At 58.6% G+C, this 22,986-nt stretch overlaps 10 protein-coding genes across 11 annotated transcripts; 5 read left to right on the top strand and 5 right to left on the bottom strand.

Annotated features, from left to right (window-relative positions):
* Positions 1-224: 224 nt before the first annotated feature.
* On the top strand, positions 225-770 carry IUM83_06738 (Elicitin-like protein; the record flags this gene model as incomplete). Its single annotated transcript, XM_067930968.1, has 1 exon — positions 225-770. One exon carries the CDS (start codon positions 225-227, stop codon positions 768-770), a length of 546 nt encoding a protein of 181 aa, XP_067789680.1.
* A 1,013-nt stretch (positions 771-1,783) lies between these two features.
* Positions 1,784-5,602, bottom strand: IUM83_06739 (Regulator of nonsense transcripts 2; the record flags this gene model as incomplete). Its single annotated transcript, XM_067930969.1, has 1 exon — positions 1,784-5,602. One exon carries the CDS (start codon positions 5,600-5,602, stop codon positions 1,784-1,786), a length of 3,819 nt encoding a protein of 1,272 aa, XP_067789621.1.
* Positions 5,603-5,821: 219 nt separating this feature from the next.
* On the bottom strand, positions 5,822-6,992 carry IUM83_06740 (Mitochondrial Carrier (MC) Family; the record flags this gene model as incomplete). The annotated part of the gene is made up of 3 exons (XM_067930970.1): positions 5,822-5,935; positions 6,038-6,213; positions 6,317-6,992. 3 exons carry the CDS (start codon positions 6,990-6,992, stop codon positions 5,822-5,824), a joined length of 966 nt encoding a protein of 321 aa, XP_067789794.1.
* A 3,240-nt stretch (positions 6,993-10,232) lies between these two features.
* On the top strand, positions 10,233-10,829 carry IUM83_06741 (FKBP-type peptidyl-prolyl cis-trans isomerase; the record flags this gene model as incomplete). Its single annotated transcript, XM_067930971.1, has 1 exon — positions 10,233-10,829. The coding sequence occupies one exon, from the start codon at positions 10,233-10,235 to the stop codon at positions 10,827-10,829; it is 597 nt and encodes a 198-aa protein (XP_067789793.1).
* Positions 10,830-10,932: 103 nt separating this feature from the next.
* On the bottom strand, positions 10,933-12,117 carry IUM83_06742 (uncharacterized protein; the record flags this gene model as incomplete). The annotated part of the gene is made up of 1 exon (XM_067930972.1): positions 10,933-12,117. One exon carries the CDS (start codon positions 12,115-12,117, stop codon positions 10,933-10,935), a length of 1,185 nt encoding a protein of 394 aa, XP_067789694.1.
* Positions 12,118-12,236: 119 nt separating this feature from the next.
* Positions 12,237-13,788, top strand: IUM83_06743 (uncharacterized protein; the record flags this gene model as incomplete). Its single annotated transcript, XM_067930973.1, has 3 exons — positions 12,237-12,404; positions 12,478-13,005; positions 13,069-13,788. 3 exons carry the CDS (start codon positions 12,237-12,239, stop codon positions 13,786-13,788), a joined length of 1,416 nt encoding a protein of 471 aa, XP_067789719.1.
* A 268-nt stretch (positions 13,789-14,056) lies between these two features.
* IUM83_06744 (sporangia induced parkin coregulated protein) lies at positions 14,057-15,386 on the top strand (the record flags this gene model as incomplete). 2 transcript variants are annotated; one of them, XM_067930975.1, is made up of 7 exons in its annotated part: positions 14,057-14,158; positions 14,227-14,370; positions 14,445-14,539; positions 14,607-14,691; positions 14,758-14,914; positions 14,982-15,158; positions 15,226-15,386. In XM_067930975.1, 7 exons carry the CDS (start codon positions 14,057-14,059, stop codon positions 15,384-15,386), a joined length of 921 nt encoding a protein of 306 aa, XP_067789792.1. The 2 variants fall into 2 exon arrangements, with proteins under 2 accessions (XP_067789792.1, XP_067789791.1); XM_067930974.1 differs by lacking the exon at positions 14,445-14,539 and having other exon boundaries at positions 14,227-14,394; positions 14,638-14,691.
* Positions 15,387-15,603: 217 nt separating this feature from the next.
* IUM83_06745 (WD repeat-containing protein 65) lies at positions 15,604-19,751 on the bottom strand (the record flags this gene model as incomplete). Its single annotated transcript, XM_067930976.1, has 2 exons — positions 15,604-18,664; positions 18,748-19,751. The coding sequence occupies 2 exons, from the start codon at positions 19,749-19,751 to the stop codon at positions 15,604-15,606; spliced, it is 4,065 nt and encodes a 1,354-aa protein (XP_067789790.1).
* A 163-nt stretch (positions 19,752-19,914) lies between these two features.
* On the top strand, positions 19,915-20,933 carry IUM83_06746 (60S ribosomal protein L22 1; the record flags this gene model as incomplete). Its single annotated transcript, XM_067930977.1, has 2 exons — positions 19,915-20,735; positions 20,831-20,933. 2 exons carry the CDS (start codon positions 19,915-19,917, stop codon positions 20,931-20,933), a joined length of 924 nt encoding a protein of 307 aa, XP_067789789.1.
* A 130-nt stretch (positions 20,934-21,063) lies between these two features.
* Positions 21,064-22,707, bottom strand: IUM83_06747 (Tyrosine kinase; the record flags this gene model as incomplete). Its single annotated transcript, XM_067930978.1, has 1 exon — positions 21,064-22,707. One exon carries the CDS (start codon positions 22,705-22,707, stop codon positions 21,064-21,066), a length of 1,644 nt encoding a protein of 547 aa, XP_067789642.1.
* Between the last annotated feature and the right edge of the window lie 279 nt (positions 22,708-22,986).

The following is a 22,986-nucleotide window of genomic DNA, read 5'->3' on the forward strand; positions in this document are numbered from 1 at the left end:
CTCTTGGCTTTGCCACGGCCTGCAGGTTACAGCAGTAATCGAGTCATCACGACGCAGCGGCTCTTGTCCGGCGCAGCAGCGCAGGCTCAGGTTGATGCTGTGCCGCAGCCTCGCGCTGTTCGAACGGGGCAGGCACGTTCACCTACAATGCGCCGTGCCGCCTCGAGACCTGCTCACTTTGCAATTCGCCTTCTGCAGCTCAGCTCACCCCTCCTCCACTCAAGATGAACACGTACTTCGCCGTCGCCGCCGCCGCCCTGGCCTTCGTCGCCTCCGTGAACGGAGAGGCCTGCTCGGCCACGCAGCAGGCCTCCGCCTACACGTCCATGGTGGGCCTGCTGCAGGGCACGGCGCTCAACACGTGCGCCACGGACTCGGGCTACAACATGCTGTACGCCACGTCGCTGCCGACGGCCGAGCAGACCGCCGCTATGTGCAAGGTGGACGCGTGCCACGAGCTCATCAAGAACGTGCAGGCCACCAACCCGCCCGACTGCGACCTGACCATCCCCACGAGCGGCGCCGTCATGAACGTCAAGAGCCTGGCCGACAACTTCGAGCCCGGCTGCTCGTCCTCGACGCCGGCCGCCACCACGGCCGCCCCGGTCCCGGCTGCTACGACTGCCCCCGCGGCCACCACTGCCCCCGCTGCCACTACTGCCCCCGCCGCTGCCACGCCTGCCCCTGAGCAGCAGCAGACCCCTGAGCAGCAGTCGACGCCCGCCGTCACCCCCGCTGCCACCACTGCCGCTTCCCCTACCGCGTGCTAAGCGCTTCGCTAAATTGCCTCGAGCACTTGGCGCCTGGCAAGTACTAGCTTGCTAGGACCCAGCAACGATACGTCGTACTGCGACCCGCCGTTAATAAGAGAGCCCTCGGGCCACTTTGTGTTATAACTCGCCTCTGTTTTCGCTGTCTGCGCGTGCTGCATCATTGCTGCATGTTTTAATAAAAGGTGGCAAGTTAGCATTTAAAAATGGCAAACTTACCACAGAATCCTCATCCTCATGTACCGCCGATCGAGCTCGAACAGCAAAAGCGGAGATCCCGGCGGGAACCGAATCATATCATCTGCCTGGCCAAACCTGTCAGCCTAACACAATAACACAAAGAAAAAAAACAATTGAATGAGCAATGTCACCTCTTTGACACAATCCGGATAGGGAGGATGTCGGCCGGACCTCCACCACGACCATAGGCACGCCTTAGCAAGTGTGCATCTGCTGCCACTCAATCACAGTAGACAGCAACCCCCTCGATGATCTTGAAGCATCGGAAGAACGGGCATTTTCTTAGACTAAAGGACTGTAATGGACCTCACCTTAAAACGAAACGAAACAAATGTCACCTCTTTGATCTGAGCCAGAAGGGGGGATGTGGCCCCTCACGCCATCGGGCGCTTGCTGCTCTTACCCTCTTCGCGTCCAAGGGCTCTACCTACGCTCCTAAGGTCACTCAACTGCGCTTCCTCTCTAGGTTCTCGCTACCCCGTCGTCGGCGACTTAAGAACCGATGAGGACCCACTTCACCTCGCGCTTGCGCTTACTGGCGCCTCGGCTTCACGGTAGATCCACTCGAAGTCACCATCGACCAAGCGACTGCTCCGTTTGAAGCTTTCCAAGCGCTTACACTGTCACGCGCGGTGGTCCGTCGCCATTCCTCTCGTTCACTTGTGCGGGCTGCAGTCCTCCAACACATACGTGATCGTCGCTTCACTGGCACAATTCAAAGCCGGGTCCTGTCTTCTCTGGCAATCGCCACCTAACTGCTCCACACGAGGTCCCTACTTCGCGCCGCGATACCCTTTGCCACGGCGAAGCCCGAACTCAGCGTTGTTCCACTCGCTGCCGCCTCCAAATCCCATCCGGGTCTCGCTCGCCTGCTGTCCGCCCGACTGGTTACCGTAGTTAACATTGGGGCGCGGAGGAGGAGGACCAAAGTTCGGAATGCCGTCCACGGGGGGTCCATCATTCATAAAGTCGTCGCGCTCCATGTTCTGCAGCACAAGGCGCTTCAGCTCGGATTGCTCCTTCTTCCCAGCGTTCTCCTGGCGATGACTGTGCTGCGCCAGGGAGGACGCCTCGGGCACCACCAATTGACGTGCCTCCACCTTGCCCTTGTTGCCGCGGCGCAGCATTCGAAAGACCACGCCATCGGGGGACCCGTTTGAATCAAGTGACAGTACTCCACGCGGGCCTGCTGGCGTAAGTAAAGCGGAGGTCTTCACCACTGTAGGAATGGCCATCTTGTCCACATTGACGCGCGCAGCAGGCTTGCGCGTGTCGGTACTCCCGTGCATCATCGACTTGAAGGCCTTCTCGAATTCCTCGTCCTCCTCACTCTTCTGAATGCGATCATGAATAATAAGATGTTCCTCCTCATCTTCATCTTCTTCCTCTTCATCATCGTCATCTTCATCGTCTTCGTCGTCGTCATTATCGTCATCATCTTCGTCATCATCGTCGTCATCGCCTTCAGCTTGATCGTCGTCGTCGTGTTCATCATCATCGTCCTCGTCATCGTCGTCATCGGTATCTTCCTCCTCGTCTTCGAGGAGCTCGTCGTCTTCGTCACCCGGCTGCGACAGAGACCCCTCCTCCGCTACGCTTTCAAGACCGTTTGTAGCCATGAGCAGTGCTGCGTTCTTCTTCGACAACCGGCGTTCCGCCTCTTCCAAGTCGCCGCGTAGAATCCCCCGGACAGCCAGATCAACCTCCTCCCACGCTTCAAACTTCTTGAAGTGGTCCTTCAAACTGTTAGAAAGCATCTCGAAAAGATCAAACACAACGAAGTCGGTTTCCATGGGCACGTCCGTCTTGGAAAAGAGGTAGCGTTGGAAGAAGGTCATGAATCGACCGAGACGAGGCCTCGAAATACCTCGCTCGTTTGAGTTGCCACTGTTTCCAGACACACTTGCGCTTCCGCTGCCGTTGCAGGTCTCAATCAAGGCGCTCACGAGACGAATACGGAACACTTCACTCGGACCGTCCACTTCGCTTGGCACGCGAGGATCGTAGCGCATATCAGGCACTAACAAGAACCGCTTCTTCATCTCCAACAGTTGGGCAGGGGGGATTTTATCACTGCTGTACTGTGGCAGCGTCAGCAAGTCGTGCGAGTGATTAATTAGGAGGTACAGGGTTTCAACCACCACGTTCATGCTCACAAGACCGCAATTGTAAATCTCTCCCAGGAGCTTGACGTATCCCAGACTGCGCTGATGGTCGCGATAGTCGTTGACTTCCAGACCGTATCGAATGTACTCCAGCACATCGTCCACTAGCAGCACCAGCACTTCATCGTGGTATCGAGATAATCCCTTAACCACCTCACAGATCCATTTCATTTGCATCACCTTGCCTTTCGTCACCTTCAACAGCGCCTTAAGAACCACAGCACAGGTAGAGCTCTCCTGCCATGGAAGCCGGCGGAGAGTCTTTACAGCCTTGTTCACGTTTGATCCGTTGAGATCTTGGTACAAAACCTTAATCAGGTACAAATACATCGGGTCGTACTGCTTCACCTGACGCTCCACACGCTCCGGGGGCTTGCACATGTAGTACGCGTTTTCCACGAGTGTTTCCAGCTGCGGATCCAAATGCTTGGCGGCCTTCAGCTTCATCATGACATTCAAGCAGTTTACCGTGCGCACGTGAGTGTGCTTCGAGCAATACAGGAACCGCCCGCAATTCTCGAGAAACGTCGTTGCCACGTGCACGTTGTGTCCCTGGAAGTCCTGAAAGCACTTCTGAAGGCAACGAAAGCCTGTATTAGGTGGGCAGATGCGGAACTTGACCAGCTCCGCCAGAAAGCGGATATTCTTGATCTTCGATTCAAGTCGGAATTGGTTGCGTCTTTTAATCAGTCCGTGGAACTCGCCCACAAGCATGCTCACAAGCTCTCCGCCAATGTCCTCCTTTAGCACGCTCTGTAACGTAGCAACCAGACGCGCATAATGAGCTAGCAGTTCCAAGTGAGTCCGTGGCACAGCATACAGCGTCTTCACAAGGCGGTTTCGTGTCGCCTTGGAGTTGCGGTAGCAAAACTCCACAGCCGCCTTATCGCAGCGGTCCCGATTCACCAGATCCTCCAAGGAAGCGAAATACGCATCCAGTTGGTGGTGGTAGCTGTTGGTTGCACCACTCGACGTTACTGGTGTAGCCACGCTCGCTTCATCCGCGTCATCCTTGCTCTTGCTCTCCATATCATCTGCATCAGCCACGTTAGAGTCCTTCGCTGCGTCTGCCTCGATATCTTCCAGAGTCACGTCATCGGCATCTCCACCTTCCTTCCCGTCGTCATCAGGGTTGCCCTCAGCTTCGTCCTCCATCTCAGCCTCGGCCTCTTCTTCTCCGTTTGCAGCGGCCTCTTTCTTTTTCTTCAGCTCCGCCACATCGGCCTCTGTAAGTCCCAGCACAACCGCAGGCACCAGCTCCAGCAGATCTGGGAGGTCTTCGTAAAAAGAGCGCGTGGCTTCATCATCGAACGGGCCGTCGCGGCTGAGCTCGCGGCCGCCGCCTTCTCCGCCTTCCCAGACGAGGATGCCTCCGCGGCCCGTTCCGTCGTCCTTTTCCTCGACAGGCAGCGGCGGCACCTCTCGGTCCAGCGCGTCGGCCAGCGAGTTGACGCTGGTCTGCAGCTTCTCGAACAGCAGCTTGGCGTTCTTGAGCTCCTGCACGTGCTCCTCCGTGACTTCTCCGCGGTTGACCTCCTCCTTCTCGTTGCGCGCGTCCAGCTTGAGGAACGTGGCGTGCTGCGCCAAGTAGAACTTGCAGATCATCTCGTACGCCTCCAGGTAGCAGGCCAGGCACTGCTGCTGCACGGCCCGGGGCACCACGGGCGTCTGGGCGGCCACGAAGGCTTGGAACTCGTCGTGGCCCGCCAGCAGCTTCTCCATCTCCTTGTACTTCTTGGGCTGCACGCCGAGGAAGTCGACGCCCACGGACTTGGCGAAGCTCACGAGCAGCGGCACCTCCAGCTGCTGCGACGACGCGCCCGAGGCGCCCAAGGACATGTTGCCCTTGGGCCCCCTCTTGGCGGCCCCGGGCTGCTCGCGCCGCGCGACGCGCTGGATGATGTGCGCGACGACCTGCACGTCGGCCAGCACGCCGGCCAGCACCAGCTCGCACAGCAGGCGCAGGAGGAGCCGGCGGCGCAGCATCTTGCCCCTGTCGTCCGAGGCGTAGGAGCCCTCGAAGGCGCCCACGAGCGCGCGCTCCATGCCGGGCGCGAAGTCCTCGTAGCGCTGGTGCAGCAGCGACGCCACCTTGACGGCGGCGGCCAGGTCGGCCGCCTTGAGCGGCGCGTCGGCCAGCGCGGCCACGCACTCGCTCACGTAGCGCGTGAGGTTGAGCTCCGCCGCGTCGCGCAGCAGCGACTCCGCGTTGCCCTCCGACAGCACGCGCAGCTTCTTGACGAAGGCGGACGAGCGCTTGATGTCCGACTTGAGCTTGAGCCCGCCCAGCTGCGCGCGCGCGGCCGCCACGCCCTCCGCGCAGTTGGCGGCGCGCAGCGCCTGGCGCGCCTCGCTCGCGCGCGTGAGCTCCTGGAGCTGCGCCAGCGCCTGCAGCTGCGCGTCGTCCTCCTCCTCGTCGCGCGCCATCGCTCGCTCCTCCGGTAGGTGACGGATGGATGCCTCTTGGGTGTATTCGGTTGTGGGGGGAATATCGGGAATGGGAGGTGACTGACGTAAGCAGGAGGTGGACGTGCGGTGGACACACTAGGACACGAACGAAAAGCTAACTGTCTATTGACGGACGGGGTCTCTCTCGAGGTGGCGTGGTCGGCAAAAAACTAGTGTGGATACTGTATAGCGGGCGAGTTACGCGTCCGCGTCCGTGTCGGCGTCGGCGGCTTGCGGTTTCCTGCACACGCGCTTGACGAACTCGTAGGACGTGACCATGAGGATGCCCGACGGCCCCATAGCCAGCAGCCGCTGCATGCAGCAGCAGCAACAACAACATAGTGAGCAGTTAGTTTAAATGTTGACTCGAATCCGCCACGTCCAACACTGGTGCTGGCTGGCAGCAGAACGTACCGCGGAGAGGCCCGTCATGAGGCCCATCGGCCCTTCGGTCTTTAAAATATACTTGAGGGTGTCCATGGCGCCGTACTGCGTGTACACCTGCGCCTTTGTCCGTACGATGTCCATGGGGTTCGTCAGCACGCCCGTGATAATGCCGGCGCTGGCCCCACTCAGCCCCTGCGCCACCACTGCAATGGCAACAAGCACACACAGAAAAGCACAGCAGCACAAAGTCTCATCAGTACCTGCGTCAACCAGTCCCCAACTACTGAGTGCCAGCGCCCGACGCACCTTGTTTCCAGAAGGGATCCGTCTGCCAGCTCCTCATCAGGTTATAGTACACGGGCACGAGCAGGCCGTAGGAGCCCCACCAGATGGAGGAGGACGGCGCGTACGTGGCGATGGACGGCACGTAGCCCCGGTAGAAGCCGCGTAGGCCCTCGGCGCGGAAGACCTGCTTGGTGACGGCCAGGAAGCCCTTGGCGCGCTCGCGCGTCTTGCGCACGTCCTGGCCCTGGCCGCTGAGCATCATGCGCTGCGACACGATGTCCAGCGGCACGACGACCGTCTGCGAGACGAGCGAGGCGCAGGCGCCGCCCGCGAAGTTGGCCCACTTGTCGCCCAGGCCCGAGTGGTCCTTGAAGACCTTGCGCGACTTCTCGTAGACCGAGATGTAGAGGTTGCCCGTCAGCACGTTGGCCGTGCTGGCCCCGAAGCCCTTGTAGAGCCCGCGCGCGCCCTCCTGGCGCAGGATCGTGGCGAAGGCGTTGGCCGTGCCCGAGTAGAGCGGCTTGTGCTTGGACTGCACCTGCAGCCGCGTCTTCACCAGGTTGCTCGGGTACACGGCGGCGCGCACGGCCAGGAACATGGTGGGGCCCACCACGTAGTACTTGAGCTTGTCGATCTCGTCCCACGAGATGTCCTCCAGCGCGTACTCGTCCTCGGACAGGGTGGCCACCCCGCTCATGGCTGCCGGCGATGTATGCGTAGTTGAGTGTGCCCGCCCGCCGCAAGTCGCTGCTGACGCGAAATGTGGGGCAAAGGCGCTGTTAAACGCCAAACCCACGGGGTATGCGATTGTGGAGTGGTTATAAAGGGATGTGTTGGTAATGAAGCATTTTGTAAAACTATCGAAAGGGCAGGTGAATATGTCAGCACAGTTTGTGTGGTGGAAAAACCTGCGATAATGTATGCAAGGTGTGTACAATTACGAGCGCACACGGTACGTTTCCGCGAAAGTCAGATTTTCGCCCGGCTTACAAAAATGCAGAAGTTGAAGACCGAGATTCGATTTACATGTAACTATGCCCAAGCCATCGATTCACACAGAAAAGTTTTCGTCGGAGAGGCCGAATCGTTGCGAAAGACTGAAAGTCTCTAGTAAGCACGCGCCGCGGTCGTGGTAGACGGCGACGTCCCCACTGTCGCCTTCGGTGCGGCAGTCATGGCGGCGGGGGATTTCGTCGACGCATTCGAATAGGATGCAGGAGCCGTCGTCGCTGGGGTAGCAGTCGTCGTAGTCGGAACCGCGGTTACTGTCGAGTTCGTGGTGCTGGTCGATGAGCTAGTCGACGAGTTGGTCGACGAGTTGGTCGATAGCGACGAGCACTTGGTCGAGAAGCCGTTCGCCAGCTCGTATACATTCACCTTCAGACCGCTCGTGGGTACAGTCATGGTGCAGTCGGGCGGGTTCACGACACGATCGACTTGATCAGCGACGTGCAGTTGCTCGACGCACACATCTTCGCGTACTCGGCGCTCGAGGGCAGCGAGGTGGAGTACATGAGGCTGTAGCCCGAGTCCGTCGCGCATCCCGAGAACGAGCTCAGCGACAACAGGCTGGCGAGCGTGACGTATGCGGACGACTGCTGCGAGGTGGAGCAGGCGTTGCCACTGGACGAACCGGAGGCGCCAGTCGAGCCCACAAAAGCAATGGCGGCAGCGGCGATCATGGTCAGAACGTTCATAGTGATGGGTTGGTGACTTGCAGAGGAGTGGTCCGCGTTGGTGGAGTTGTGCAAATTGGAGAATAAGCTAGCGGACGCCACTTGTTCGTGTGTGCATGAAATCCGCCTTGTGTTGCCATACTGCTAGTGGGGTAAGTAGCGATTCCTGGAAACGTGAATACACGTAGTGGTGTTCGATAGACACTGCCATCGATTACAGGACAAAGTTGGTCATGCTGAAGAGTCCTGTAATCGTTCCCAAAGTATCGGGATCCTCATAGTCGGAACCTGCTACAACGTACGTGTAGGGGACCGCGCCGATGAGCAGTGTCGATCACCAGACTTGATGTATCTTGTACCCTGTGCACCCTGTCTCGAGCTGAGACGATCAGCGTCAATCCAGGCGCTGATTTAAAAACTGACAGAAGCATCACGTGCCATGGTTTTCTGGCAAACTTCCTTAATTAAAAGGACAAATAAGTAATTGTAGATTTCGCTTGTTAATTAAGCTGATGTGCACCAGTATCATCGCTCCCTTTTCGCGAGTAAGACATATGTATTCGTTTTATGGTATTAAAGTCTACTCTATGTGAAAACCATGATGAGTCATCTCGAAAGCCTGGCGCTCTTACCGGTGCCCACAAACAACCCATGCAAACAGGATAGCTAACGATGGCTGTGAGTGTTCGTGGTTCAACTACAATCACTTCCAAAAACAGTTCCAAGGAACCCGCTGGACCAGTGCATAGTTATCCCCGGATCCAGCGATTGCAGGACGGGTGCAAAAATCAACGAGCACAGTCCTGTAATCGACTGGATAATCAGCGCAGTCGACCCACTTCGAGTCGCAGGAACTTGTCCTAGTTTTTTTATACGAACCTGCCACCAAACTTACGCGTAGTTCGTATGCAAACACGGTACTCAATAAACACATGTATGATGACAAACATTGATCGCGCTCGTGGTGAAGGTGGTGCGATACCAGCTTTTACTCACTCATTTACTTACTTATTCGTTTGCTATTGTTCACTGCAGCCCTCTGTCAATATAAAGCCTGGCGCTGATATTCTCAACTCGAGACAGGGTGCACAGGGTACAAGATACATCAAGTCTGGTGATCGACACTGCTCATCGGCGCGGTCCCCTACACGTACGTTGTAGCAGGTTCCGACTATGAGGATCCCGATACTTTGGGAACGATTACAGGACTCTTCAGCATGACCAACTTTGTCCTGTAATCGATGGCAGTGTCTATCGAACACCACTACGTGTATTCACGTTTCCAGGAATCGCTACTTACCCCACTAGCAGTATGGCAACACAAGGCGGATTTCATGCACACACGAACAAGTGGCGTCCGCTAGCTTATTCTCCAATTTGCACAACTCCACCAACGCGGACCACTCCTCTGCAAGTCACCAACCCATCACTATGAACGTTCTGACCATGATCGCCGCTGCCGCCATTGCTTTTGTGGGCTCGACTGGCGCCTCCGGTTCGTCCAGTGGCAACGCCTGCTCCACCTCGCAGCAGTCATCCGCATACGTCACGCTCGCCAGCCTGTTGTCGCTGAGCTCGTTCTCGGGATGCGCGACGGACTCGGGCTACAGCCTCATGTACTCCACCTCGCTGCCCTCGAGCGCCGAGTACGCGAAGATGTGTGCGTCGAGCAACTGCACGTCGCTGATCAAGTCGATCGTGTCGCTGAACCCGCCCGATTGCACCATGACGGTACCCACGAGCGGTCTGAAGGTGAACGTATACGAGCTGGCGAACGGCTTCTCGACCAAGTGCTCGTCGCTATCGACCAACTCGTCGACCAACTCAACTAGCTCATCGACCAGCACCACGAACTCGACAGTAACCGCGGTTCCGACTACGACGACTGCTACCCCAGCGACGACGGCTCCTTCATCCAAGTCGACGAAATCCCCCGCCGCTACGACCGCTCCTTCATCCAAGTCGACGAAATCCCCCGCCGCTACGACCGCTGCACCGAAGGCGTCGTCAGCTCCGTCGGACAGCTTGCCCTTGTCCACCACCGCTGCCGCGCTCATGCTCGTAAGTTTGCTCGCATCAATCTAAACGACGCACAGCTCGTAGCCTAACATACCACACTGCTTCGATCGCATGCATCCACAATCTATCCGGTAGCACCAAATGAAGTTGCAATTCTGTTGCCCACCAATGTGTCATCCAATCGTGAATATTCGGGTTGAAGTTGGCGTAACCGGGTTACACTCGAGTAACCTAGATACCCGATGGACGTGCAGGAGGTGAGCGACGAGGAGCTGCTGGGCGCGTGGAAGCCGCGCATGGGCGCGCTGTCCGTGGGCGAGAAGCTGGCGCAGGCGGAGCTGCTGAAGCGCCAGGGCAACCTGCGGGTCCAGCGCGGGGACCTGAAGCGCGCGCTCGCGTCGTACGCCAAGGTGTTCGCGTACGTGAACGGCCTGTCGGTGGCGGGCGACGCCATGGCGCAGTACGCGCAGGGCGCGGCGGGCATGACGGCCACGCAGGCGCAGGGCGCGCAGATCCAGGCCGTGAAGGTGGCCGCCTGGGCCAACATGGCGCTGTGCCACCTCAAGCTCGGCGCGCAGCCCGAGCGCGCGCTGGCCTGCTGCGACCAGGTGCTGGCGCTGGAGCCGCGGCACGGCAAGGCGCGCTTCCGCAAGGCGCAGGCCATGGCGCAGCTGGCCCACTACGAGCGCGCGCACGCGCTGCTGGCCGAGCTGCTGGAGGAGGAGCCCAAGAACGCGGCCGTGCGCGCCGAGATGCGCGCGCTGCAGGCCAAGAAGCGCGCGTACGACGCCGAGGCCCGCGCCAAGGAGAAGAGCGCGTTCGGCAACATGTTCAAGTAGAGAGAGGAGGGGACGAGCTGCTGCGTCGAAATGGCAGGGGGTTCTGTGGGGTCAGATGCACTCGTTGTTGGTTGTTGTTGCTGCTGCTGCTGCTGCTGTGTGTCTAGGACCGGAAGAGGTGCGGCAGCACGCGAGACTTGATGGCCTCCATGACCTGGCCGTAGCTGTGGCCGAAGTGGTTCTCCACGCGCGGGATCACGAGGTCCGACACCTCCACGTTCACGCAGGAGGCCGCGGCCGCGAAGGCGACGGCGTGGCAGCCGGCGGCCTCCGGGCCGTTCGGGCCCGGGAGCTGCAGCGCCCAGAAGAGCTTGGACAGCACGCCGTCGCGCACCGAGAAGACGTTGACGAACCTGCCTCCGTCCGGGTCCAGGGCGCTGGCGACGTTGGCCAGGCCCTGCGCGTCGGGGAGGAAGGCGCCCGCGAAGCTCACGGCGTTGGCGACGAGCGGCAGGCCGTCGCCCCTCTTGTCCGCGCGCAGCTTGGCCAGCTCCTGGAAGGTGCTGTAGATGACGGCGCCGCCCAGCGAGTGGCCGAGCAGCGAGATCTGGCGCCCGCGCAGCAGCGCCGGCCGCTCGGCCAGCACCTGCGCGAGCAGCACGCCCACCTGCTCGGCCTTGCCCTGCGCGCTGTGCCACGGGTTGCCCGTGAAGTGCGCGACCATGGCCGACACGGACGCGCTGCCGAGGTGGTCGTTCACGTGCGCGCAGAAGTCGTTCCAGGCGGCCGCGTCGCCGGCCTCCCACTGCACGGCGAACACGGCGGCGCGTTCGTCGCCCTGCGTCCACGCGCGCCAGTTGTGCGTCGGGTCGTCGCTCTGCGTCATGAAGCCGTTGATGCAGAGCACCACGTGGCTGCAGGCGGCCACGTCGCCGCTCAGCAGCTTGAGCTGCAGCTGCTGCACGCGGCGCTTGCGCTTGGCCACGTTGAGGGTGGCCACGGCGCCGTCGTACGCGCTGGCCCAGAGCGTCGGCGTCGGCGCCTGGGCGGTGGCCGCGGCCGTCGGGGCCGGGGCCGGCCGCAGCCAGGCGTTGAGCGCGCCCAGCGCGCCGCCCACGGCCGCGGCGGCCAGCTCCGAGCCGCCCAGCGCCTCCTGCTCCTGCTGGTTGCACTGCAGCCGCACGCGCTCCACGACGGCCTCCGCCTCCTGCACGAGCAGCGCCGACACGCGCGCGCGCAGGGCGCCTTCGTCTCCGCTCGCGGCCGACTCGAGCTCCTGCAGCTGCTGCGCGGACAGCAGGCCGCGGCGCCGCAGCTCGCGGCAGTCGGCCAGCAGGTCCGGCGCCATGATGATGTGGAGATCTGCAGATGTTCTGTACACGCGCTGGTGTGCGCGAGGTGTAGCGCTGCACGTTGAAGTGGTTACGCCTCTTCGACGGCCTGGAGCGGGCACTTCCAGACTTGGCCATGGCCGCCACGACGCCGGCCATCGAGCGCCTGCCCGACCACGTCCTCTCGGCGCACGTGTGCGGCTTCGTGCACCTGCAGGACCGCTGGCACGGACTCGCGCGGGTCTCCAAGCGCTGGCGCCGCCTCGCGCTCGCGTCCGTGCGCCGCGAGCAGCACGTCGACCTGGTGCGTTGCGGCCGGCCGCGACGGTAGCTGCTAGCGATCGGCCTGACTCACGTGGCTCTTGTCGTGTCTGCAGACGTGGTGCACCGGCGAGCACGAGCTGGAGGCGGCCGCCGCCGTGCTGCTGGACCGCCGGCCGCGGCGCAGCAGCAGCGGCCGCAACCTGTCCGTGGACACGTCGCCGCTGCAGAGCGTGGCGCTCTACGGCCCGCGCGTCACGTCGCCGCTGCTGTCGCACCTGGTCGAGGGCCTCGACTCCGAGCAACTGCGGCACGTGGACGTCGAGTCCAAGCAGATCTCCGACACGGCGCTGGAGCAGCTCTGCCGCTGCGTGAGTCTGCAGACGCTGGCGCTGCACTGCATCAAGCTCACGGACGAGGCGCTGGTGGCCATCTCGCGCGCCTGCCCCAAGCTCACTAAGGTCGATCTGTCGGGCTGCTCGCGCGTGGGGGACGACGGCGTCTTGGCCATCGCGGCCAACTGCCCCAGGCTCGAGACGGTCGACCTCACCATGTGCCGCCGCATCACTGACAGGTCCGTCGTGGCGTTGGCGCAGCATGCGTCGCTCACGCTTGAGGAGGTTGTGCTCGACCGCTGCCTAAAGGTACGTGTTGAAGTTGAAATGCGCTCGATCCCGGGCACTTGACTGATCTCCTCTCTCCTCCAGGTGTCTGGCCCAGCCATTCGCTTCCTCGTGAGATTGCAGCGGAACCTCCGGTCGCTGTCGTTCGCGCGCTGTCCGAAGGTGCAAGGCGTCGACTTCTACAACTTCACGCAGATCGTCCAGACGAAAGCGGTCATGCGCGTCTGCGAGCTCACAGCGCTGGACTTGAGTGGGTGTGCAGGTTTGGATGATCGTGGTGTGGCGGAGCTAGTCGCTGTCAACCGGCACACCTTGCGCTCGCTGAACCTTGGAGCGCTGCAAACTCTGGGCCGCGCCACGTTTGCAGCCATCGCCAAGTGCGCAGAGCTCGAGTCGCTCAATCTGTCGCTTTGCAGGACTTTGCAGAACGACGACCTCGTGGCTATCACGTCGGGGTGCGCACAGCTTTCGACCTTGTTACTGCAGGGCTGCGTGGCTCTCGACGACGTCGGCCTCGAGGCGATGGCACCGAGAGCTACAAATCTGCAGCGACTGTCGCTTGAGTTCTGCTATAACATCACCGACGAGGGATTCGCTGCTGTCGTCTCGCGCTGTCAGCAGTTGCTGCACCTGAACGTCAAGGCTTGCAACCAACTCACCATCGCAGCCTTCCGCACATTGGCCCGGCGCAAGGCCCCACTAGAAACGCTGTACATCGGCGCGTGCGCCGACATGGAGACCACGGCGGCGTACTTCTCCACCGTCAAGCACAAGTTCCCTCGGTGCCGAATCCACTGGGTCTGAGCTGCCGACCGGCGTCCTAGACGCTCTGTGTAGAGTAACAACTATGCATATCTACCTTATCTGAAATACACAACGTGAGACTTGTGCATAAGACAGCGCGGTCGCAGCTATAAGCGTCCTGAACACCTGCACACGCACGCGAAGTGCTCGTCCTGCGTCCTCCGTCTTTATTTATCTGCGCAGGGCGTTTTGTTCTGCGTGTCGGGCACTTCGAGAAAAGAGCGTGGGCGAGTGCAGTGAGAAGTGCGAGCGGTTCAAGTCGAGAAGCATGTCGGGCCGCATTCCCAACGTTAGCACACGGATCGTGCCAAAGAACATCGCGCTGCCCGAGACCGGAAGTTGTTTCGACACGACATCGGTGATCCCCAAGGTAGGAGAGTAGCTGGCGTTGCGTGGACTTTAGTAGTCAGCTATTGAGCTTTTGTGCTGGAAAAACAGCGACGCACCCACGAGAAAGTGAACGACACCGAGCACATCAGCGCCTTCTCCTTGTCGAAGCCGTCCAAGCCGCACACCACCGACTCGTTCCTTCGCAAGGGCCAAGGTACAGGAGGATCAGTCGATCTGGAGAAAACACTCAAGGTATGTAGCGACGGTAGAATCATTGTTTGTTCTTGCTCGAAAAGCTCACATGCCCCTTGTTATTGAACACACAGGCGGACAAACATGACAACGTATCTCCACGCTCGCGGCACCAGCAGCCGGTAGCATTTAGGGAACGCTCCAACCCGCCAGACACGTCGTTCAGAAGGTGAACGACCGAAGATGTTTAGTGAAAATGCTTCTTGTGTGCTTCTGACAACACGGTTGAGTTACAGGTTCTACGAGCGTGGCGACCTACCGATCCAGATCGACCACGGCGGTGTGCGCAACATGGTCGCGTGGAAAGTGGACATCACCAAGGTATGCCGTGCTACCAGGTTGCAACATTTTCTTAATTCTAAAACGCTTTATCCATGAATTCTGCAGCTTGACTTCCACCACTACCTCCCGATTTTCTTCGACGGACTCCGTGAGGTGGAGGAGCCCTACGCTTTCCTGTCGGAGCAAGGCATCAAGGATATGCTCATCAACGCCAGCAATAAAGTGCTACCGGTGATCCCGCAGCTTATCATCCCCATTAAAAGTAAGTTGTGGCGATAACATACTTGACATCCTAGACACTCGATTTACATGGGCTCTTCTGTTGGTAGACGCTCTCAACACGCGCAACGCGGGCATTATCGTCAAGACACTGCACATTCTGCAGCTCATGGTGACCTGCGAGTCGGCGGCACAACCAGGTAGTGGCCCAGGACTAATCGGCCAGGCACTCGTGCCGTACTACCGGCAAATTCTCCCCGTGCTCAACATCTTCATCCGCAAGAATGGTAGGCTCCCCTACTAATGCTGACATGAGTTCTGCTTCACGATCACTGACACAACGTCACATGCCAGACAACATCGGCGACGCTATCGACTACGGTCAGCGCAAGCAGCTGAATTTGGGCGATCTCATCCAGCAGACTCTGGAGATCATGGAGTCTCACGGTGGAGATGATGCCTTCATCAACATCAAGTATCTCGTACCCACCTACCAGAGCGTGTGCGTTGGATAGTTTGCAGTGCTAGTCTCTTCACGGCAAACAGGACCAAGGCAAGCGTAGGAGCGTAGAAAAACACGCGGAGTAACATCCCATTAAAATCCACGAAAGTTTAGCAACCAGAACATCTATGACACTCGTACATTGACACAGTCTGCCGTACATGGATAGACTGTCGGCATCCTACACATGCCAATTGCACTGACAATGCTGCTGCACTTGTTAAGAGTAATTAGAGCAAACGACTCCTTCTTGTACTTGAAGCTGCCGCTGATTTGGGGCGTGGCTTTAGTCTTGAAGGCTCTCGCCTTCCTGTCAACGACTGTGCATTGCTACTACTTCGACTGGCCACCAACTCTGCCGTCGCTGACGTCTGCGTCGGTAACACCAACTTCCGTCCGTCCACCTCAGCAGATTCCTCGTTGGTCTCAGGAACCTCCTGGTTCTGGCTCCGGTTCGTCTCAATTCGACTTGATGAGACTGTACTTCGTGCAGATCCACTGAATTTCGCCCCGAGCTCTTCATGTCGTTGGAGTCTCCGCTCGAGCTCTTTGTTGGCCTTCCGATACGTGTTGAGCTCAGTCACCAGTGACGCATTTTGGTAGGACAGCGCTGCTGCGAGTTTGTGCTTCTCTCGGTTCCCAGCTTCTACTTGACGACGCAGCGAATGCTTATTCTGCAATAAAAAGCGGTTTTGACGATGAAGCTCGGCGTTCACCTCATCTGCAGAGTCACCACGAGCCTGAAGCGCGTCCAATTGGCGAGTCATTCGCTTATGCAGGCGGCCGATCTCCGTGACGAGAGTGCTTTTCTCCTGCACCGCGCTACGTCGGACAAGCTCACCAAGTTCTTCTTGCAGCACCACAATCGAGTGTCGGACGTGCTCCAGACGCTTGAGTGCTGTTTCCAACTCGCGTTCGTGTTTTCGAGCAAGTGAGGAAGTTTCAACACGCAGTCGATCGCTGATGTTTGCCTGCACCACAACCTCTTGGTTGGCGTCGTGCAGCTGATTGAGGTGCTCTTGCATGTGCGCCAATTCACGGTCTTTTGGCAAGATGTGCTTCTGTAAAAGCTCAAGCTGTGAACGGTGCACGCCGTCTAAGCGCTGCAGGTTCTCAAACAGCCGCCGCTGCTCCGCGAGGTGCGCTGCAGTCTCATCTTTCTCGCTCATTACCTTCTTGGTAAGCGCTTTCTCGTCCGCCAGCTTTTCACGGAGCATTTCGATTTCGTGTACGCGTTCGTCGTAGTCGCAGCACATTTGCTGCAACTCGCCGTCCTTATGGTTCAGCGCACTGAGCAGCATTTTAACTTCTTGGTTCAACGCGGCAGCCTTCCCATGCTGCTCAGCAAGCTGCATCGCCCCCTTTTGCTTTTCGCAATCGATCGAGGCAGCGAGCAGCCCCATTTGCACGAGTTGGTCTTGGTCTTGCTGTCGCAGCACTTCTTGCAGCTTCTTGTGCGTGATCTCAAGCTCGTCAGTCAACTTCTTCTGCGTTGCGTCGTACTGAGCTTTGGCCTCTCGAAGCTTCTTCCTGCTGTCATACTCGAGCTGGAGCTCACGTTCTTGCGCTCGCTTCTGCTCATCTTCCAAATCAAGTTTCGCCGCATGAAGTTGTTCGCGGAGCGAGTCGCGTTCTGTTTGAAGCTTTTCTAGCGTTACCAAGTAGTGATCTTGTGCAGACCGCGCGTCTTCGGACAACGAGCGCAGCTTGGCCTCCCTTTCATGAATGGCCCCGTCGAATCGCACATCAAGTTCTGCTCGAAGCGCCTTTTGTTCCTCCTCAGCTGTCCTGGCGTGTGCAGCTAACTGGTTCTGCATTGTGTTCTCGAATCTGTTCCGCTGTTCACTCGCCTGCCGAATGAGCATTTCATTCTCCATCTTGAACTGCTGGAGCTCGCTGTCCAGATCCATCAGCTTCAGGCGAGTCAGCTCTACCTTGTTGCGATCGTACACTGCTAGCTCCTCTGGCTGGCAAATGCCGGTAAAAGAGTTGATGGACAAGTCGTGGAGGTTTTGGTCGTCTCGAATTGCCGTCGCCAAGGCCGAGGAGCTCTCTCCATCCCCCAAAATCTCCCGACACAGTTTACTCGCTAGCACAACGCCATTTCGCGCATTGGAGAGCAGCAACCGCGAACGAGACGCGTAGAACAAACCCACTATCGGAGCTGTATGCAAGTCGACACGCTTAATTGCTTGGCTAAGGAGAATCGTCGGATGACTTTCGTTTTTTCGAGGACCGCGCTTCCAGCTGAAAAGCACAACAGCACCCTGTGCTGTACCAGCGAATAGCAAATTCGAGTACACCGTGCCATCGCTACCCGTGCTAGCGCCCAAACCTGGTCCTGCCTCGAGAGATGTGACCTCGAATGACATATTCTCGCCGACAGATGAACCACTGGAGTTATGAAGAGCGTCCGATGCTAGCTCTCCATTCACCCACGCGCGAATAACGCAGTGACTGCTGGTTCGCTTGTGCGGAGCTGCGGTGACCCGCTTTTCAACCACGAAGACTGCGTAGTCGTGGCTTTCACGGTCCACGTAGCTGGTAGCGAACGCCACAATAGCATTGCCCGGTGCAAGTGTCTGTGCTACTGCGTGCGATACCACAAGGTCTTCCACTTCTCCCCCAGATTGCCACCGCAACTGACAGTGACGCAGCTCTCCAGCTGCATCGACAGCGAAGAAGCTGCTGTCATGCACAGCCCAGCGGAATACCTCGACCGTGTCGCGAAATTCTCGAAACACCCCGACAAGCTGCGGCTCGCGCTGTACGCGCGATAAACTTCGATACACAAACACAGCCTTGTTGGTTGCGTGAACTGCTGCGAACAAGGCACCACTCGGACTGTATTGTGCGAGCGAGAGCTGCTTCTGCGGCATCTCGAAGGCCAAACGCAGCGAATCGTGCAGAACGAAGAAGACCTGAAGCTTAGACGAGAACGTGATCAACAATTCGGAACCCGCGGGGTGCATGTCGATACTCAGCGGCGCCTGCTGCTCCAGCGGGTGAGAGATGAAGCACTCGTGGCAATCCGTTTGGTTCCACACGTGAACTGCTGCGTCTCCGTCCGGCGCTCGACAGGCTGCAGCAAAACACGGTCGTCTCGAAGCTGCACACAGTCGCTCCATTTGCTGCGAGAGCGGCGTGGACGACAACAAGCTCAGCGCAATTGTTTCATCGTCGCCGCGAAGGAGGCACATGTTGCTGAGGTCGTACGCGCCGTAGCCGTTTTCAGTGCAGCAAAGCAGCATGGACGCTGCCGGATCCGCTGTCACGCTTGCAACGCGCTCGCTGCGAGTACCATAAGAACCACAACAGTACATTCAATTCGTGAGTCGCTCATGAAGCAGCACTCCACAATGTGCATCACGTACGTGTGTGGAATTCGCATGCGACGCTGGAGATGCAGCTCCTTCTCGTTTGCCTTCAGCATTTTCGATGCCACTCGCACGACCGACACCAGCCCATGGGTGCCACCAACCACGACGCCTTCGCCGCTGGTTAGCGGACTCATGCACAGCATCCTCCCCAAACCTTTGTGCACTGCACGAAGCGTCTGAACCAGTTCGGCGTTCACTATCAACTGCACGTCGCCGTCTTCGAGCAAACCTACCAGCACGTCGTCGGGCAGCCACGCGTGGTCTGCGTAGCTCACCACGTTTTTCACTCTCGTCTCGTCACCAGACTTGAAACTCGCCAGCGGCTTGAGCGTGTACTCGCAGAGCGTCCAGATCCGCAGTAAACTGCCGCCGCTCGTGGACAATTGCGCCATATCGATGACGTTGAAGCGGACTCGGGACACTCGGCAGTGCACGTCCGAGAGAGCAATCTGTCGTCCGCGACCCCAATCCCAGACGCCGAGACTCCAACTCGCGTTCGCGGCCTGAGCACTCACCAGCTTACCATCAGGAGACAACGCGGTGCCGACGAACTTGTCCGTCCAGGCCACGGTCAGCGTCTTGAGCAGCACAATGCGGCGAGTGCCTCCACTTTTGCAGTTGGTAGTCGATTCAGCCTTCTCGCTTCTTGCGGGGATGCTGTAGACGGAGATGGAGGCTGGCGAACTGATGTTGTCCGCCACTCCGTCGTCGGCTTTCACTGCAGCACGACAAACTGAGAGGTGGCGACGCTTTCCACACAACGCCATTGCGGTGATCTCGCCGAGAGAGGCCGACGATTGCTCCTGTCCCGTGACGAAGCTCAACTCCTGCGTCTGCGTGTTCTGCAGCACGACGTACTTGCCGATGACCAGCACGAGTTCGTGGCGACTCAGAGGCAGTAAGACGTCTCGGAAGGACATGTCCAGACCATTTCCATTCACCGGCACCAGCGTCGGTGGTGCTGGGGCCTCACCGGAGAGAGAACCGACATCACGCATGGTCGATAGCACTCACCCGGCGTGGAGGAGAGCTCTGGTCTCCATGTGCCGGGCATTGAGGGCGTTGTCATCCCCTATAAATACGGGGTAGTGTCGGTAGCATGGTCCGCTGCTCCATCCCATCGATCACCTTCCTGGTGGTTCTCGCCACAGCTCAACCCGAATGGCGAGCCCCACGAACACGACGGTGTCTTCACTCCACTCGACGATCCGCTCGCGGCTCGATACGCTCAAACAGCAGTGCCACAAGGTCTGTGGCGACGTCTCCGATGGTCATGCGAGAAAGTCTTCAACATCTACCGGAACGACTGCACCACATCCGCGACACGAGTTCTTCTCGAGCGTGCAGCTTTGGAAGGAGCGGTCACTGCACCGCACACTCGAATCGCTGGATAAAGCAGGCTCGCCGTCCGTGGACAGCCACATGGAGGCGATCGAGGACCATGAACGAGCAGCGGAACATCTCTTCGACTTGACGCGAGTGTTTCTCGACCGAACGTGGCAGGACACGGACGCTCTTCTTGACGCCTTTGCGGACGATCTCGCTGGGTTGGTGGACGATATCGTCGCTGCTAGACTGGAAGAGCAGCGTATTATCCACGCAAACGTCGTGAAGGGTATGAAAGAGGAGAACCAGCGTCTTGCTAAAGCGTATCAGGAGTTGAAAGGCGTCAACGGGGACCTCGAAGCTCGTCTGGAAGTGTTCGAGAACACTCCGAACGCTGGAGGCGATGCCATCATGTGCAACAAACTGCGCAGCAGGCTGCATCAACTTGTGGTCAATCATCATCAGCTCTCGGTGGACCTTGAAGAGGCTGCGGAGGAGCGTGTGAAGCATCGACGAGAGCTCGACAGAGTGAAGACGCAGCTACTCGACGTTCAGAAGGCCTTAGCATTGACGCGCGCGATGCACGACAAGGAGACCAGACAGCTAGCAGCGATGCTACAGCTCAGTCACGCGCAGGTTCATCAGGTCCTGGAGGCGTCACGAAAAGCTAGTGAGAAGGGGGCAGACCCGAGACGTCAACAACAACTAGAGAGATTCGATCCGTTGTCGGGATGCATGATCGTGCACTTAGCTCCCCTCGCAACTCCACAGAAGCCACAAGGTTCTTTTCCGTCCAGCACTTCTCCTCGACGATCAAGCTCTCCGGTCCTCGCAACGTCACCAAAAAGACTTGAGCGACCCAAGTCTGCCACCCCAGCAGGTAGAAGACTGCTTTCAAGCGCTTCAAGTGGTGGGGACAAGACCCCACGTCCATCAAGTAGTAAACTCTTTCGACCCTCTCCACGCAAGTAGATCGCATTACGGTTAGACCATCGGCAAGAACCCTCCGGGCTTCTCTCCTTCTCTGCTAGTCGGCTCCTCCTGAAGCTGTGGGTAGTCTGCAACTTTCTTCTTAGTCTCGGCCAAGAAGTCTGCGTGCATGCGCAGCTCCGTGCAGGAGGTGACTTGCCTTAAGTTAGTCGATCCTGAATTCTGCGGCAATGGTAGCGCGTACTTCCTGTAGAGACTGTAGTTCAGCGTTCCGTCCGAGCCTGACGGCGACTCAAGTGGCAGCGGCGCCGTGGAAATCGGCCGAGCGAGTGTTGTGGTAGCAAAACGTGCCTGACGATCTCTATCGCGTTTGAGATTTTGCCACTTCTCACTCCGCGACGACGCAAAAGCTCGCACGGTGGACACGAATTCCTCCTGGAAAACCTCCGCGTCCACTACAGGAGCTCGGAATCCGTGCGCGCGATACTGATTCTCTACTCGTTGCTGTCGACACTTCCGCTCTCGAAGCTTCTGCTGCTCTTCACAACACACTCGATCTCCGTGCTCGCGAGCCGCAAGCGAAAACATTTTCTTAGGTGTCGCCCTCGCTACCTGCAGTAGTTGCTGCACGTCCTCGGGCTTTCGTGTTTTCTTCTCGCTTACCGTCGCCATCTCGATAGGTGTGGTGTTCGGCCGGCGACCGCCCTGAGTGCGGTTGTTCCCGTGACTCGAGGCCATGGCTTTGGCCGCGAGCTTTTGGTTGCGGTGCTTCCGCTTCATGTCGAAGATGTGCTCGGCCAAGTCCGTCTTGAGCTTCATGAGCTCGTCTTCGGCTGCCCCCAGCCGCTCGGTCGTCACAAGTAGCTCAGCTAGCGAGGCTAGTTGCGCTCGGTGGAACTGGTCGCGCTCTGCCAACGCGAAGTTGCGCTGCGAGTCCGACATCGCTGCAGCCACTTCGGCTCGCTGCCAGTTGTGAGCCGCCTGCTCCTGCTGCTTGACACTTGCCTGCATTTGTGCCAGGACATCGTCTCGATGCGCTTTCAACGCCGCCATGTCTTCGTGGGCTCGTTCCTTCGCTCTCTCAGCGTTGGCAAGCGCCACCCTCAACTCCATCAACTGCTCGGTGAGACTCGCTCTCTCCTGTTCGAGCTGCTGGTTGGTGTCGACTTGGCTGCGAAGCTGCTGCTGCGCTCGTTGAAACATCTCCATCGTGAGTGCGTGGGCACTCTTCTCCTCTGCAAGTTGTGTCTGCACCGACTGCAATTCCATCGCCATTGCGTCGAGGCGACGACGTTTGTCGTTGTTCTGCGTCTCGAGGTGCTCGGCGCGAAGCGTGAGGTCTTCGAGCTCAACTTGCAGAGCTCCGAGCTTGTCCTCCCAAACACTACTGCCTCCTCGCAGTCGAATGACCTCCGCTACTGACGAGTGCCCCCAGTGCGTTGCGAGGTCTAACGCTGTGCACCCGGCAGCATTTTTTGTCTTGAGACTCGCCCCTGCTGCCAGCAGCAGCTTCGTTAGTTCCATTCGGCCCCAGAAGCAGGCGAGATGCAGCAGCGTTTGGCCGCCAGCATCGAAGTGGTCGACATCGACACCAGGCACGGCTAACAGCTCGGCTACGCGAGCTCGGTCATTGTCGAAGATAGCGTCTCGAATGAGCTCGTAGTGCGTCTCGGAGACTGCCGATGCCTCTCGAGACATCTCCGTGATGACCAGAGCAGTGTTGAGGCATGCCAGACTAGCTCGGCGCCAATATTTTTAGTGGAGCGATAAGGTTGATCGACATGTTTGACTAGCATGGTACATTTAGCTGCCGGAATCGACGATAAGATCGATGGAGAGCACTAGCGAGGTGGAAGCCAAAGACGAAGAAACGAACTAGGTCAATGCATCACTTGAGAGAAAAGTTGCCGGATAGTCAGCATGAAAGGCATCCATGGCAGGAATCCATGTCCAGATGCATCAACTAGAAATTCAAAG

The sequence above is a fragment of the Phytophthora cinnamomi genome (genome assembly GCF_018691715.1).
Source record: "Phytophthora cinnamomi strain GKB4 chromosome Unknown Contig50, whole genome shotgun sequence".
In the NCBI taxonomy this organism is placed as follows: Eukaryota; Oomycota; class Peronosporomycetes; order Peronosporales; family Peronosporaceae; genus Phytophthora; species Phytophthora cinnamomi.